Source organism: Leptosomus discolor, chromosome Z (genome assembly GCF_034619465.1).
Source record: "Leptosomus discolor isolate bLepDis1 chromosome Z, bLepDis1.hap2, whole genome shotgun sequence".
Classification (NCBI taxonomy): Eukaryota; Metazoa; Chordata; class Aves; order Leptosomiformes; family Leptosomidae; genus Leptosomus; species Leptosomus discolor.
The window spans coordinates 80,667,674-80,684,794 of NC_141419.1; the positions used below are offsets into that span (position 1 = coordinate 80,667,674).

The following is a 17,121-nucleotide window of genomic DNA, read 5'->3' on the forward strand; positions in this document are numbered from 1 at the left end:
CCAACACCTACAAGCATTTGTAACACTCACAAATGGCAAGAGTATTCGGGTTTGTTTCAATAAGAAAAAAAAAAAATTGAGGCCAAAAGTAATACTGCAGGGTTCAGTCGGTGAGATTTCACTTACAGAAGCATAGTTAATCTCTGGCTGAAAACCACCCTGAGCAGAACCTCCAGTAACTGGAGGTTTTAAACAGTTAAAACCGTTTACCCTTACCACAAGGATACACTGTAATTAGAGCATAAAAACATATTTGCACAAAGTTGAAAAGTTTCCAACTACACTAACTATTTTTGTCATGAGGCTCTAATGCAGTCATCATCCTCTCCAGAATACGCTTCTCTTTTCCTCCTGCTGCTTTTGGGATTGCACAGCGCACCCATGAGTCACTTAGCAAAGCTGCAAACTCTGGCTGGTGAAATAAGATGCCATGTTTCTTTCTCACATAATCACTTCTTTTAACATTTTTGTTCACGACTTCCTTCAGCTTCCAACTAAAAAAATGGACAGTCAGCAAGAACTGTACATTCAAATTTTAACATTTGACTAATTCCTCCACCGTGTCCGCTTGTGGGGGAAGGAGGGTATTCTGCCATTTTGTGTCATGAGTTGAAACGTTAGAGGAACTTAGTTAATGCAAGACCAGTGCTTCTGGAAAATTTCACTCTAGGGGCTTCCTGAAGAACATACTGCAGCCCTTGCTGAGCGCTGCCTTGGCCAACTGCATTGACAATTCCCATGTAAAATCCACTTACACTCCGCAATCAGGTGTTTGTCACCACGCCCTTTTTTTTTTTTTTTAAGTTCTGCTCAAGTTCAGGTAGATTATACCTTTAACCATATGCAATACCAATTCCCATATCGTTCTTCATTAGAACATTCGTGGGGTTGTCTTTGCTCAAGGCCCTGGGTGCACTTGGTGGGGAACGCGGAAGGATGGGGAGACCCGATGCGTGCCTCAAGGAGACTTAACCTCTGCCGAAAAGTAAGTTGTCCGTTGTAGGAAGTAACGTAGCAGGAGCGACCTGAACTGACGAAGAGAGAGTTTCGCAAGGAACCAGACGAGTGCAATGACGACCCAAACCAAGCTGGCGCTGGTGCCCAACAATCGAACATCCTGCTGCTCCTGTCCTGAACACTCATCTTGGCAGATGGGACCCAAGTTTGGTGGGCACGGGCACCTGACACCTACCCAGGGTCAAACCACCACAGCAAGGCATCTCTGAATTACTGTTTCCCCACCCGCAATGTGAAAGCTGCTGAGATGGCAGGTCAAACCCAGTCACAAAAGAAAGGCTGAAAAAACCAAAAGCAAGCACAGGGTCCTTCACAAGAGGAGTGTGAAAATACTACTTTTTATCTCTGTTTCACTCTGAACACAGGCAATGTGCACCTTCCAGTTCTGGGAGAGTTGTCACGTTCGATTCTGAAGACTGTCACTGTAACACAGTTCTATCTGCTTTTACGTTTTTCTTTTTTGTTTCTGGTGTTTACAGCTTGACTTACAGCTGGTGCTTGTGTTGCTTTTGCATGTCCTGTGGCTTTTAGGTGTTCAAACAGTTTATTTCGGGATGGAAATGCACAGTTGCAGGTTACGCACTGGATGGGAACTTCACTCTACAATGAGGGGAAAAAAAACGCTTCACGTTTGTATGGAATCTGTAATAAGTGCCATACACCCATTTGACATACATCAACCATTCCCTTCGACAATGAAGTGCCAATAAGCCGTTTGTTTCTATCACAGGTATTCCATTACAGATTAACAACTAAATACATACATATTTTTTTAAAAAAATAAAAAAATCACAAGTATTACTTCTGGAAATTTCAGAGTACTAAGTGGAACCAAGAACAAGAACGGAAGCCCTGCAAATCTAATTCAAGATAAAAAAATACTCTTGATCTCACCTGACTGTACATACAACGCTGGGGGCTCTGAGATTTAGTGAACTTAGTATGTCTTAGCTGTAGTTATTACAAGATTGTGCTCTTTCTGGGGAGCATCCCTGTTGGGAAAGATGCAAATGGTTCTGCCTGTCACCTCTCTGATGACAACAGCTCTTGTCTTCGGTCGTTTAGTTTATTTGGTTTGAACTGCCCTGGACACAGAGCTTGAGTAACTCTCTCAGAACTGAAATGCAGTCCTGCTCTTCTCTGCGAGGACACAAGCTGCTGTTCCAGTCTCCTAGCTTCTAATAAAATCACAGGGATAGAAATACCTGTATGACTAAGAAAAAAAAAACGGGAAAAAACTGAACAGAGTTGGTGGACTGGAAGTCATCAGCCAACCAACCTTGTTTGTAGTAATACGACCACCAGCTTTTAAATAGCGTCAGTAATTTGACCTACCGTTGTCAGGTGCTCTGAAGATGCCTTAGCAGACTTTTTTGCATCCTTGGCTCTTTTCCCTTTAGGCTTAGTACTGCTGATAGACAAAGAGACACCAAGATCAGTGCACAGCAACATTCAACATTTAAGACCTTCTGATGGTTTTGAGTCATCAATAGCCCCGCTGCTTTCCCCTGCTCTTCCCTCACGCAACACCATGCAAGTGCTTCCAGCAAAAACTAAAGCAATTAAATATACACGATTAATTCTTCGTCTCTCGATTCAGCTAGATGAATCGGCTGAGGCGGCAGGGACCTACAGTCAAACACCATTTCCAAAGTAGATCCTAACGCTCCTTGCTTAGCATCATATTTCTTGAACTCTGATTTAGTGGAGTAGCCCCGAGTTCACGTCGCTGTGTAAATCTAGACTTGCATGACAGTATCAGACGTGACACAGGATGACACGGTGACTACATTATTGCAGGTCAGCGCACCTTTTTGCTTCACTTGTTGCTTCATTCACTCGGCCGACATCTGTCGCACTCGCACCCTCTGGCACCGCACATCCTGGGCCATCGTTTACCAACTCCTCTGCTGAGCCACTGTCCCTGTCCATGCCAGGCACCTGCTTTTGTTCAGCTGTTTCTTCATCAGCATTTTTATCAAATGAGTCCTCGTAAGCCTGTCCAAACAGAAGAATTGCAAGTGAACTATTTTAAGTTTATTAGTGATTCCGTTTACAGTATTACCCTCATTTACGTCAAACATGGGTGGGTGGGGAGAACGGGAAGCCATGGACCCCCTTAATTTTACGGTGTGTTTTTTCAGTGAGATTGTAACAGGTAAAACCCTAGTTCTCCTGTTTTGAAAGATGAAGCCACCTACGATGCAGGAAAGAAACACCAATAAAACAGCCTCTAAAACTACCGAAGAGGAGAACGAAAGTAGCTTTAATTACACACAGGACTCATTCTCTTCTGGCTACCATTTCACATTATAACATAGTGGCTTTCCTTGTAACATTGCAAAATGTTAATTATTTGGACGGAAGTTTTCTGTGACAGGCACCCGCATCAGGACACTTCAGCCAAAAATAACCGAGCTGACGAAAGCTAGACAGACCCGCTGTATTTTCCCTCCCTACCATTACAAACACTGCAGCCTTTTCCATGTACCAGAAGACAGAGTAGGGTCATGTTGTGGTTTAACCTCAGCCAGCAACTAAGCACCATGCAGCTGCACGCTCACTCCTCCCCACTCCCAATGGGATGGGGAGAATTGAAAAAGAAAATTTGTAACTTGTTGATTGAGATAAGAACAGCTTAATAACTCCAATAAAATAAGAGTAATGAAAAGGAATACAATGCAAAAAAAAAAAAAAAAAAGAGAGAGAAATAAAACCCAAGAAAAGACAAGTGATGCACAATGCAAGTGCTCGCCACCCACCGACCGATGCCCAAGCAGCGATGGGCCCCTCCAGCCAGCTCCCCCAGTTTATACACTGGGCACGACGTCCTACGGTACAGTACATCCCTTTGGCTCGTTCGGGTCAGCTGTCCCGGCCACGCTCCCTCCCAGCTTCTCGTGCACCTCCTCGCTGGCAGAGCACGGGAAACTGAAAAGTCCTCGCCTTAGGATAAGCCCTGCTTAGCAACAACTGAAACACCAGTGTGCTGTCGGCGTTGTTCTCACACTAAATCCAAAACACAGCGCTGTACCAGGTAAAAGGAAGAAACGGAACTCTCTCCCAGGCGAAACCAGAACATCTCAATACGTTCTGTTTGGCAAAAGATCAACCCCTAAGCATGTCTGAAGCAAAGCAGCTCAGCTCCCAAAAGCAGGATAATGAACTTGACCCAGCACTACATTGAGGCAACTCTATCACCTCTAATATCTTTCACAGAGTCCCAGCCACCTGAAAAGCCTGGCTGATCTCTCTACCTTCAGGAAAAAAACAAAAATCGTGGCGATTCCCTGCACTCCATACAGCTTGGTAGAGGATGCAGGTTATGTTTGCAGAAGAACCTCTCTCCACAAGATTCCAGCTCATGCTACACAAGAGTGGCACCTACTGTCTGGGCTACAGAAGACCTTGTGACCAAACTGAAGGAAGAGAGACACATCGCCTGTATGCAACCCATACACTGAGAACAAGGCCTTCCGCTTTCAAACGGAGGTGGCAAGAGTTGAACAGGAGCCTGACGGCCTGCATGAAACAACACCGTCCAGACGATACTGACTTGGACTCTGCAATACCAGCCAAAGTGAAGCAAGAAAAAACTCAGTTCCTTGAAAGTCTAAGGGAAGTTTCTTGAGGATGAGAGATAATGACGGTGTGGCAGAAGATGAACACATAATAAGAGACTAGAAGGGTTAGGCTGGGGGAAGAAGACAGACGACCCTCTCGGGCAAGGACGGAAGAGGCAGGGCCTGGAACAGATACCTCACCGGGACCAAGGCTAGTATTGAGGTAGTAAGTAGAGAAGAGGTAAGACTTGAAAAGGCTCAAGCTTGAGGCAGGCAGACAAAAGAGTTTGCTCACTATGGCACTGCCGCCACTCAAGCCTGAAACAGCTTGCAGTTCCTGAATTTCACCCTGCTGCTCTCAGCACGGATCTGTCGTATCACACACAGACTCGGATCCTGGAGTACAACAGATTGGTGTTACTCGTGTTTACAGCTCAGGTGAAAGGTGGAACGGATGCATTCATTCCAACTACTGTGATGGCAGGATGCCGATAATGTACGACCAGTTTTCTTTTTTTCCCTTAAGTTAGAGATTATCAAACAACACACGTTACCAACTCTACCAACCAAAGCAGAAAACAACCACCAAACAACTGAGCTACTAATGCACTAAGGCCATTGCTGATCTTTCTGATCAACTCCTTGCATTCAGCCTACCCGCCCGTTTCCATCTGTCTTCCTTACACTTCAGACGGTAGCCCTTTTAGAGCCAGCACCACATTTATTAGGCTCTGCGCAAACAGAACAAAGCGAAGTCTATGAGATTATCATCATAAAATATTATCATGATAGGTGTTAGAAGAATTAGTTTCCAGTCAAAGAAGAATTAAAAGCATCTTAAAACAGTCTTCAAGTTCTGTAGAGCTGCAAGTTCTCTCTTATTTTTCAGGACCAAAAAAAGTTAAGTTAGGAGATCACAAAACAGGGTTGTAAAGTTCCCTGCAGATCATTATATGACTACACACCATCATTGTTTTCTGTTTCTTCCTCTGCTTCTTCGAGAGTCTGTAAAGACAAGAATTTAAAATTATCTTTTTTCAAGCAAAGAGAAACAAAAAACAAATGAGTACAATTTCTAAAAAGGTACCAAGTTACATTTTTGCTTATCCTCTTAAGGCGATTATTAGGGGGAAGGCAGCTGCAAATAGAAAATTACTCATGCCTGAAATGAAAACAACAGTTCTCTTAAGCTGCTCATTGCACTTAGTAAAACATTTATTCTGCTGAGCTTGAAGATGCTAATGAGATACGTCGGTACTCTGCTTTGGCCGTTCAAAAAATGAAGTTGTGCATCTTACTTCATCAATTCTGACTTTAAGCGCACCCCTTTTCTACGTATGCCAGCACCCAACCAACAAGAAGTACCACAGAAGCACCAAACCAATAAACCCTGACCCTGCGCAAGTTCCCCTGTTCGAAATATAACCATCGCTGCTTTTCCTCAACATGTAACTCTAAGAAGCAGGGAAAATAGAAGACTACTACCCTACCACATTGAACCGAGTCAAACTAATGTCTGTATTTTACTGGAACTCTGACGTTAAGAAATATCTTAGATTGCACAATACTGGGGGTTCCAACGCAACTACAAATCATCAGACGTTCCCTCTGACAGCCTCCCAACACTTATTAAATCATTAGTCAGGGTAAAATTAAAACCAATTTAAAGTACTTCTGCTTGGGCATGTCTTCTGTTTCTTCCTCCTCTTTGATATGTATTCCGTCTGCATCATCCAAAGACACAGGAAATTTCCCTTCTTCTTCTTCCAGTTGCTGTCGTAACAGTGCTACCATCTCTCGATGCTTCTTTGATTTTTCGTGATTCTTCATGCTGTGAAGACCAGCAGATCGTTACTGCATGTAGCTCTGAGCAAACGCTGTTATATTTACGTCTAAATTAATAACGGGCCCATTATCCATCACCACCAAGTATGGCAAATTCTGCCCTGACAACGTCTCTACTGGAAGGATGACGCTGACCATTATGGGAAGTTAAAACACTTCTTTTAAAAAGTTAAAATCCAACACCCCCACCCCCAAATCCCAGCCACAAGCACTTACGCTTTCTCAGTTTTTAAGACTTTGTCACAAGCGGGGCAGTACAGATCATCAACAAATTCAGCTTCTTCAGTCTCAGCATTCAGTTTGTCTGAAGAGATCAGTGGGGATCAGAGAGACAAAGTCAGACGAGCAATCTCTGAGCAAGCTGCTCTTAAAGCCCCAGCAAGTAGTCACAACACCGACGTTCAACTTCTTTATTCTTACTGACACACAGACGGATCAAGACCATCTCACGAAATCATACGTTAGAATAAATTAACAGCTGTAGCTTGGTATCTTCTCATGTGCAACGGAAAACACCAGAGAGGGCCAGACTCCAGCCTAGCACCCTACAGCTGGAGGCGGAGAGCTGCACGACACTCAGAACTGTGAATCTGGGGCTTTAAGTGCAGCGAGCCGATACTCAGGCTGCAACAACTCAACGCGGATCACTCCCCCGCACCCCGTACCTTCCGTGAGTTGGGTCGCCTCTTCTTCTAATTCATCTTTATCACCTGATCCGTCTCCAAATTCCCTTTCATATTGTGCCTCCATCTGTTGCAACTCTCTCTCCAGGTCGGACATAGTTATCCAGCTCTGCTCTTTATACTGCTCAGCCAGCCTGTACGCAGAATACGGTAACTTCTACATTGCGTCCACGAGACGGGAATTACAGAAACATTATTTAAAACAGCACTTGTTTGTCTCTGCTATTTTAGGAGGAAAGTCCTGAGCACATTACGATGGAGCAAATAAATGTTTGTAGGGCCTGGAAATCTGAGCAGTTAACCTGTGATGTGAACGGGCACATCTACGCTGCAAGTAAAGAGGTATTAACGCAGGCGGGTCCTGCCTGAATTTCAGGCAGGAAACGCTACGCAGCGTGGTCAATATCAAGCCGACAGCGGGAAAGTCAGCTCAATCCTTAACAGCACAGCTGCTTTTACCTGCTGCAAGATCCAAACCCACAAACAGTACAGGACCACAAAAGCCACCAGCACGTTGCTCGTTGACTCTGTGCTGTGGGAGCGTACCAGCTCAGTTGGCCAAATCTAAGCGTGGCCCAAGTTATCAATCAGTGTACCACACTACGGCTGAATTTTGCTCCAGCTCGCTCCTGGACTCAGAATTATCAAGCCATTTGTCAGTAAATGCATTAAGTCCGCTTCATTCTCCCTTTAGAAAAAAAATAAAATATATAAACAGGTTAATTGTACATAATACATGCCATATCTATTATCATTATATCATTTTAATCATTACGCAATTATTTGGCAAGTGCACCCCTACTAAGAATTTAAGCTCCTTCCTCCCATTTGCAGGCAAAAAGCTCTTCCAGTTGGAAGAACAAATTGTGCTTACACTAGGGCGATCACCTCTTCCTTCTACTTAATTTTGGGAACAATAAAAGCATAAAAAAAAAAAAAACCAAAAAAACAAAAAGGCATTTGGTCCAATGAAGGGGTCCTCTCTGAAGTGTTACAAGGAAAAGTAAAACTAAGTTCGTTTTTCCCGCTTCCTTTTTGGCGGGTACAGTACCAAGGCAGATGAAGCTGATCTAAGCCCAGGTTGTCATAGTCCTATTCTCCCTCATTCCAAACCAAACTTTCTGGTTTCTTTAAAGCCACGATGATAACCATTAAATCTTACTTCCCCAGGTAAGTAAAAGCACACTGAATTCTGTGGTACTACAGCCGGTTACCTGCAGCACACAGATAACTATCCTCGGTTACCTTACATCTCTACACGTCAGTACAATGCAGAGACACTCAAGTTTTAAAAAGCTCAGCCTTGAGACCAAAACTAATAGATAAAATTTCCAAGGATGTTTAAAAGAGCAAGTGGAGCTACTGTCAGAATCTAACTCTATATTTCGTATCCTCATGGACAGTTTCTCCAAGTTTAAAAGAAAATATTTGGTCCACATGTACATACTTGGCTTGTTTCAGCTTCTGCTGCCTCCGAAACTCCTCTGCTTTCCTAGTTTTTTCTGCATTTTGTTCTTCTACAAGTTTTCTGTGAGCCTGTACTCTCTTATCCCTTTTACGAATAAAGGCTACGAGCTGACGGATGAGTTCATTCCTCTCTTTCCTTGCTTTATCTCTTGTTTTCTTGTTCTCCTTTTCCATAGCTCGTTTCTCCCACCGGTTTGAGGCTTTTCGTGTATCATATTCTTCCTTCCAAGCAAAGTTTTTCTGAGTACAGAAACTCTGCCAATATGCATAGAAAGGGTGGACTACCTGTAAGAAAAAAAAAAAAAAAAAATTAAACAAGTCACTTGTTTAGAGTGGGGGTCAAAAACCACACCAAATAATTGAGGACTTTTGTAGCTGTTTTGTGTCTTTAAACAGGCCATGGTTTTCCCTCAGAGTATGAAAAAAATCACAAGAAGTTTGAGAGAAACCTCTAATACCATACTTAAATTTTCAAACCAGGCCACATCAACAACCTTGTCTGAACTGTTCCAAAATGCAACTTCTGAAAAATAATCCCTTGCAGGATTGGATCATGCTGACACTAATGCCCAGTTATTTAGGTGTGCTGTACTTTCCCTGTCAAACTGAAAAGCACAATCAGAATCAGATATGCTGTCTGCAAGCAGGGATATCTGCACGTTATTGCCTAAAAACCACCACACTAAATTACACCAAAGGTCAGCCATACATTGCCAACAGCAGCCAATGACCGGCACAAAAAGAGCAATAAAACAAGCACATGTACATAATGCTACTTCTTCTCTGTATACTCTCTCTGCTTCCAGGGCAAGACAGAAATTAATAACCCTTGATGGATTTTTCTGTCATGAATTTGTTTAATGTTTCTTTTATTAAACCAGGTAAATTGTTGGCATATACAACAGCATGGAGCTGTGACTTAGTTTAACAAGGGGCTGTGTGTGAAGATGCACTTAGCCCTGTTTTGTTAGCAAATCATATGACTGCAGGTTAAAATGATGTCCTCTACCTCTCACATTAAAAGAAACAGTAGATGATTTTTCCTTATTCTCTCTCCTTTTACTATTCATGAGTAAATGTTGAATTAATAAGATGGCATAGTAATATTTTCTTTTGTTTTGTTCTCTATTCCTCTCCAAATAATTACTAACATTTGCATTTTGTATATTCAGGAAAGAAACTGTGCCTAAACTCCTTGTATTACTTGCCCCATTAACCTGCCTTTTTACTACTTACTCCTACGTGCACTACTGTTTATTTGTATTTTGGAATACCACACAAAGTACTTAACCTAACAGTTCAGTATCTCCTCATCTAGTATCTCCTGTTCTCCTCCTTCTGCCATTGGTATTCACATGGACTACAACTATCAACACCTCAACACTAATTTTTAACAGCCTATCTACATGCAAAGATTTGTGGCTGTGGTCTCTAGCAGGTAAGTCACTACAATTTTCTCTGCTATCACAAAAACCTAGCTCTACAGTAACTAAGAAATATTCACATTTAATCCAATAACCTAAGTGAGATTAGACTCCCTGTCTCAGATTCCTGCTTCAGAATGGGCTTTCTTCTGTGGAAAAGGATGAGTACCCATCAACTGATGACAGGGAGAGTACTCCCCTTCACCAGCTGCATGAGCTGCGGCTTTCCTCCTCCTCAGCAGCTACCTGAAATACAGGCACATCTCTGACATTCTCCAGAAGACTGTACAGCAGCTCCTGCTGAACTCGCAGCTGGATTTTGTTTTGCCTACTACTTATAATTGGAGCTGATCACTTGTTTCTGCATCTAATTGACCTACAAGTCTTGCGAAGTCACAGACTTACAAATACCTTTCCTGGCTCCCTGGCATCGACTGAGGTGTCTCTCAAGCTCCTTGTGAAATATGTCAGTAGACTGAACTGAGATCATTCACATCACAGGTTTTGAAGCCTCTGCAGAGTTTTTGTATCTCCCTTCTAAAACCCTTTTCCCACAATACTCCCACTGAGTAGAGAAGTGGGCACTCCATCCGTTCTTTTGTTCTACAGGCCTTGCACTACATCTAAGTTTCACTGGCATAATTGATGGTTAGCCCTGTGACGTGTTTCTCTGACAACCTACCCTAAAAGCCTGGGCAATAATATTGCCCAACAGGAAATACCAATTTTAATTAACCTAAATATTATGAATCAGAACACAAGCACTTCCTTTATAGTAATGGTCTACAGTACTAGAAAAAACAATAAATACATGGTTTTGTATTCACCTCAGAGATCAGCAGGAGCCTTTCCTTTGATTTCAGTGTGGGACAAAGCAGTATCTTAACTGTGTTACTTTCAGTTCAGATTTACAATTGATCTTACCGTATCATAGTCACTTTGGGAACACCCAAACATAGGGAATTCCTCAATATCTTCCTGTGTCATATATTCCATCTCTTCTTTTGCAATGTTTTCAAAAACTTGACGATAGACTGTAAAGAATCCCTGCAATAAAAAAATTGTTTTTTGCATGGCTCAATAGTCAATGTACAAATGCTCAGCTACAGTAGTGTATTTCAGAGAAATATTACAATTCTGCAACAGCAACTCAAAATCAGGGTAAAGGCCTTGTAAGCACTTGCTCTAGATAGCAAGACCCCTCTGTTTAACAAAGTTCCCGTTCTCTCGCATTCCTTCATGTAGCCTCTGTCTCTCTCACCCATCAGGCACCTGTATTAAAATCTAAACAACAACAAAAGTTTCAGCATGCTGGAGATGTTGATAACTTTCTGGCTATGTAGGATCAAGTTTTGAAGAAGTTCCATATATAAAATTCATTATTAAGTATCCTATCTCTTTTTAAATTAAAATGTTACTAACTCCTACTATAGTAACACAAAGACAGACAAGGATTTTTCTCTGGCATAGGTTTTTCTAACCACCTGGAGCTTTTTAAGTTATGAGTATCTTAAAATCCAAGACTGAATTCAAATACAGGCAGCACATTTTCTCCAAGAACTGTGATTTTTTAGTTTGAAGCATTCTAGCTTGTTAAAGTTACCTCTGAGTAAGCAGATGGTATTGCAAAGCACTGGAATGCTTCACAACATAACATAAATAAATAATACACAGACACTCTGTAGTTGTACGGTATAGTTGGAAATCAGGACTAAGTAATTGTTGGACAATAAGCAGGAACTAATCCAGCATAAGTTTTGTCTTCAAAAGATTCATGTAAGAATTATTACTATCCGTGCTCAACAATTCCACACGTAGCTTTTCAACACATAGCAAATGCCAACGCTTCTCATTAAACGTAAATTGACGCATTAAAGATTAATTAATTCATTACCCTTTCATCATCTCCATATCCAGAGTAACAGCTAACGGTGAAGTAGTGGAGCAGATCTAAACTATCATCTTGATAGTCTCCATCAACTCCTCCTTTCAGCAGAGCCTCCCTGTGATTATCGTACCTAGAAAAAATTCACAGTATCAAAGATGTGAGACACAGCACATGTTCCCCAATGCAGGTAAGCTAACACAGTACACCTATCACGTCAGTGTATAGCTCAGCCCAGTGTCTGGAATTTGTCTCATATTTGGATATGAGAAAAAAAAGAAAGGCTTAATAAATATTCTCTCTTTGACCTTTAGTTTACTGTTACTTTATCTGCAATATCTATAGCAGCAATTTCTTAACAGGCAGCTAGCAAACACATCCGAGCAAGATGCTTCAATAAGCTTTCAGAAATGGGTAGGACATTATTTAAATCATCCAATACTCACATACACACAAAAACCCCAAATAATATATTAGCATATAAAAACTGAAAAACAGTACTTAAGGAGGACAAACTTAGTACAGGTCCGGTAGATGCTTCAGCTCATTTGAAAAACAAGCTACACTGAACATCTACAGCAGCAATCTCAAAAAAAAAAAAAAAAAATGTGTGCACGTATGTCAAATTAGGACTGCTACAGAAACATGACGCTATGTCTGTCACTAAGGCTTACCATCCGCAGCAATCAACAGCACACTAAACGCCTGCGTGCACTCAGAGTGGTGGTGCTGGCGCTTTCCCCTAAGGCAGGGAGGACCGTGACAGAGGAACACCCATGCTGAGGTGTGAGCTGCCCCCTGGTCTGGGAGGAAGAGGAGAGGCCAACGCTGGCGTGTCCCCAGAGCACTCCTCAGCTCCCAGACCCCCAACACCTCCCGAAACACTGCGAGGAAGGTGGGGGTGCACAGCTGTGCCTCCCCGGGAGGCTGCACGGCTCTCCCAACGCACGACGCCAAGTGGCTGCTCCTGCCCCAGAGGCCCACGCCGACTTGCAGCAAGGCCCCGCGCTCAAAGTCCTGGCTGAGACAGGATTTAAAAAGCCTTTCCCGGGCCGCTACCAGATAAACGCTGCTCACCAGGCTCTCTCCTGGGGGTCGCTGAGAACGTCGTACGCCGCCTGGATTAACTTGAACTGCTCTGCTGCTTCCTCCGCGTTCTCTAGGTTTTTATCTGTAAGACAAATTAATGGCACGACGGCAGCACCGGCCACAGCGCTTCAGAACCCCGAGGCAGGCACGCCAAGCCGCGGGTGCTACCGAGGGCGCCGCCACAAGCACCGCCGCGCTGCCCGGGCGCCGCTGCCGGCCCCGCTCCCCGCAGGCCCCCGGCGGGGGGCAGACCCGGCTCGGCCCAGCCGGCACCACCACCGCCGCCGGAGCGCCCGCTGCAGCCGCCTGCGAGGGAAAGGGGCTTCTTTCCCCTGCGGATGGGGGCCCGCGGGGCCAGGCGAGGCCGAGGCGGGCCGGGCCCCCTCCTCAGGCCTGCGGCCGGGCCGGGCTCGCGGAGGGCAGGCGCCGCGGCCGTACCCGGGTGCCAGCGCAGCGCCAGCCGGCGATACGCCCGCTTCAGATCCTCCTCGCCGGCGTCGCGCTTCACCCCCAGCACCTCGTAGTGACACTTCATAGCGGTGGGGCGGCCGCTCCGCGTGGTGAGAAGCGCCGGCCGGCTGGCGGCGCGGCCAGGGCAGCGGGCGGGGGCTGGGCCATCGGGAGCCCGGGCCGCCGCCGCCACCGCCCCCCGCCGGGAGGAGCTACGCGGGCGGGGCGGGAGGCGGGCGGGCCCCGCGGGGCGCAGGCCCGGGGCGGGGGAGCGGGGAAGGCGGCCGCCGCTGCCGCTGCCCCACGCGCTCGGCCTCCGCGCCGTGTCCCCCGGCTGGCTGGCGGCTGAGGGGAGACACGGGGGGCTGCTGTGTCCCCCCGCGCTGCCGGAGCTCGGTCTTACCGTCAGCCGGTGTCAAATAACCAGGTGCCTTGAGCGGAATTCCCGCGAATGCTCCGGAGCTCGTGGGCGCAGCTCCCGTGTGATCCGTGATCCCGGTGATCCGTGTCAGCTTTTTTTTTTTTTTTTTTTTTTTTTTTGCATACCTGTGCCCTTCAGGTTTGGCCCAAGCCACCTTTTTCTCTAGGTTAGATGTGTATCAGTTGGCCCTGCGTGAACTGGACTTTGGATTAGACAAGGAGATCTGGGGGTTCGGGTTGATGGCAAGTTGGACGTGAGTCAGCATTGTGCCCTGGCAGCCAACCTGTCCTGGGGTGCATCGAGCCCAGCACAGCCAGCCCGTCGAGGGAGGTGATTGTCCCACTCTGCACTGCGGTGGTGCGGTCCCACCTCGAGCATTATGCGCAGTTTTGAGCACCTTGGTGTGAGAAGGACATTGAACTAATCGACTGTGTCCAGAGTAGGATGACCAAGATGGTGAAGGGCCTCAAGGGCAAGACTTACAGGGAGCAGCTGAGGTCACCTGGCTTGTTCCGCTTGGAGAAGGCTGAGGGATGCCCTTATGGCGGTCTACACCTTCCTCACGGGGCACAGTGGAGGGAGAGGTGCTGATCTCCTCTCTGGTGACAAGTGGCAGGACACGAGGAGATGGAATGAAACTGCATCAGGGGAAGTTCAGGTTGGACATTAGGAAAAAGTTCTTCACTGAGAAAGTGGTTGCTACCCGGAACAGGCTCCCCAGGGAAGTGGTCACACCACCGAGCCTGTCGGAGCTCAAGGCACATCTGGACAATGCTTTTAGTCAGATGGTTAGTGTTAGCTAGCTCTGAAAGGAGCAGGGAGTTGGACTCAATCCTCATGGGTCCCTTCCAACTCAAAATACTCTGTGACTCTATGTATTAGACTAGATGAACTGAACAAATGCCTGTGTTCACCAGTCTCTTTCCAATCAGATGGCATACAGACCACCTTGTTAGAGAGGTGACACTAAATTTCCCTTGCACTGCCAGGTGGGATAACATCTAGCACTTAACAGGTCAGCTTCCTCTTGAGCCAGCCGTGTGTGTTCAGCACTGACACCAGAGGCTGTAACCAACAGGGGAACCGAACCGAACAGAGCATGAACAAGATGTTGAAACACAGGGAAACTGGGGGAGCGAACAAAGACAGCACTAGAGTCAGTGGAAAAGCCAGGTCTGGAACTGGAAAGCAGGTTAAAGAAAGGTAGTGCAGAAATAGCCCCAGAGAGGACTGTAACTATTTGCTAACATAGTCAAGAAAAGTTTCTTGAAATCAGACTTTTGCTGAGCACTATACAGAAATTCTCACCCAATTAAGGTTTAAATTTTTTAGTCTGGTTGGAGGTTGATGCCGTCAGACTTTCTGTGAGAGAATAGTTGCATGCTCCTTTCACCAGACTCTTTTAACTGCATCTGGCAAAAGAGCACACTCACAAACAGCAATTTCCTAAAACCTTCATGAAAATGCAGCACCAAATTAAAGCTGACCTCATGCTGCAGCTGAGGCAATGTCAGCAGTCATACAGCGGGCAAGAACTACAGTGAACCAAACTCTGGACTTTCTGCTGCTCATCGGCATGCAATGAACACTGCTGCATTTAAAGTACAGGCAATACCCATGAGCAAGATCAAAGCTTTTGGTTGTAATGACTTTTAAATGATATTGGAAGCTTATTTGCCAATTTTATCTGGAAAAATCTATATGGACTCCCTGTACTTTGAAACACAAGACCTTACAATTGCACTGAGGACAGCATTTTTGTAAAAAAAAAAAATATATATATATATATAAAAAAAAAAGTTCCTTGCATGTGCAAGTGTGTAAAAGTGTGGAATTCTGTGCTTTTAGGCACCATTGCTGTAACAGAGAGTCTCACAGGCAATTCTATTTCAGGCTACTGTAGGTGTACAGTTTTGATACCAAATTACACGTGGCTTGTACCTCTTGACTTTAGGAAACTAATCCCAAGTTAGCCTGTTTCTCCCCCATATCTACATTTCACGTCCTAAGAACCTGTTTAGGCACAGGAGCTACCACGGGCAAAAAAGTAGCCACTTTATTCTGTCAATAAAAAAAAGCAAGAGGCTGTAACCCTTTGCATTCCTAGGGATTATGAGGAGAAAAAAGTTACCATCACTCCCCAAGACAGAATTCCGATAAAGTTAAAACTTTTAAAAGGATTTTCTACTGCTGTCAGACTAGGAAAGCTGACTTTTGAATTCGCAGGATGTATTGAGTTGGAAAGGGCCTCTAAAGGCCATCTAGTCCAACCTCCCTACAATGAGCAGGGACGTCTCTAACTAGGTCAGGTTGCTCAGAGCCCCATCAAGCCTGACCTTGAATGTCTACTGGGGCTTCCACTACCTCTCCAAGCAACCTGTTCCAGTGATCCACCACCTTCACATTAAAGAACTTTTTACTAATGTCCAACCTAAATCTACCCTTTTCTAGCTTAAAGCCATTACCCCTCGTCCAATCACTACAAACCCCTGTGAATAGTTCTTCCCCTGCCTTCTTACAGGCCCCCTTCAGGTATTGGAAGGCTGCTATAAGGTCCCCCTGGAGCCTTCTCTTCTCCAGGCTGAACAACCCCAACTCTCTCAGCCTGTCTTCACAGGAGAGGTGCTCCAGACCCCTGATCATCTTCGTGGCCCTCCTCTGGACCTGCTCCAACAGGTCCACATCCTTCTTCTGCTGGGGGCTCCAGAGCGGGATGCAGCACTGCAGGTGGGGTCTCACCAGGGCAGAGCAGAGGGGCAGAATCACCTCCCTCGACCTGCTGGCCACGCTTCTCCTGATGCAGCCCAGGATGCGACTGGCCTTCTGGGCTGCAATCGCACACTGCTGGCTCATGCTCAGCTTCTCATCCACCAGTAGCCCCAAGACTATTTCCACAGGGCTGCTCTGCAGCATGTCTTCTCCCAGCCTGTATTGCTCCAACCCACATGCAGGACCTTGCACTTGGCCTTGTTGAACCTCATGAGGTTTACCTGGACCCACCTCTCCAGCCTGTCCAGGTCCCTCTGGATGGCATCCTGTCCCTCTGGCACACCAACTGCACCACCCAGCTTGGTGTCTGTAACAGTTGGTCCGAAAACAGACATGTCTCAACCTTGTCATCAGGGACATGGACCGTAAAGTACCCCGAAAGTTCGGCTAACATCTTGACATGAGTCTGCAGCGGTCTGCCTGAGACGCAGCTGCTGATCCTGGGAATGGAACGCCAGGCTTGTAAGGTCATTGTGCCCAGGGCAGAGCAAGGACGAGAGCCGCATCT

At 45.5% G+C, this 17,121-nt stretch overlaps 1 protein-coding gene across 1 annotated transcript; it reads right to left on the minus strand.

The window, feature by feature from the left end:
- Positions 1-1,339: 1,339 nt before the first annotated feature.
- DNAJC21 (DnaJ heat shock protein family (Hsp40) member C21) lies at positions 1,340-13,508 on the minus strand. Its single transcript, XM_086479191.1, has 12 exons — positions 13,412-13,508; positions 12,962-13,055; positions 11,894-12,017; positions 10,924-11,046; positions 8,556-8,860; positions 7,091-7,242; positions 6,642-6,729; positions 6,253-6,411; positions 5,546-5,585; positions 2,828-3,015; positions 2,353-2,428; positions 1,340-1,617 (listed from the first exon to the last, which is right to left on the minus strand). The coding sequence occupies exons 1-12, from the start codon at positions 13,506-13,508 to the stop codon at positions 1,453-1,455; spliced, it is 1,611 nt and encodes a 536-aa protein (XP_086335317.1). The 3' UTR covers positions 1,340-1,452.
- Positions 13,509-17,121: the final 3,613 nt, after the last annotated feature.

Excerpts from the sequence above, each read along its gene's own strand:
- DNAJC21 (XM_086479191.1), bottom strand. The coding sequence starts at position 13,508 with ATGAAGTGTCACTACGAGGTGCTGGGGGTGAAGCGCGACGCCGGCGAG. Across the intron at positions 8,861-10,923 it reads CCCAAAGTGACTATGATACG|GTAGTCCACCCTTTCTATGC; the intron begins GTAAGATCAATT and ends TTTTTCTTACAG. Across the intron at positions 7,243-8,555 it reads CAGAAGCTGAAACAAGCCAA|GCTGGCTGAGCAGTATAAAG; the intron begins GTATGTACATGT and ends TTCTGCGTACAG.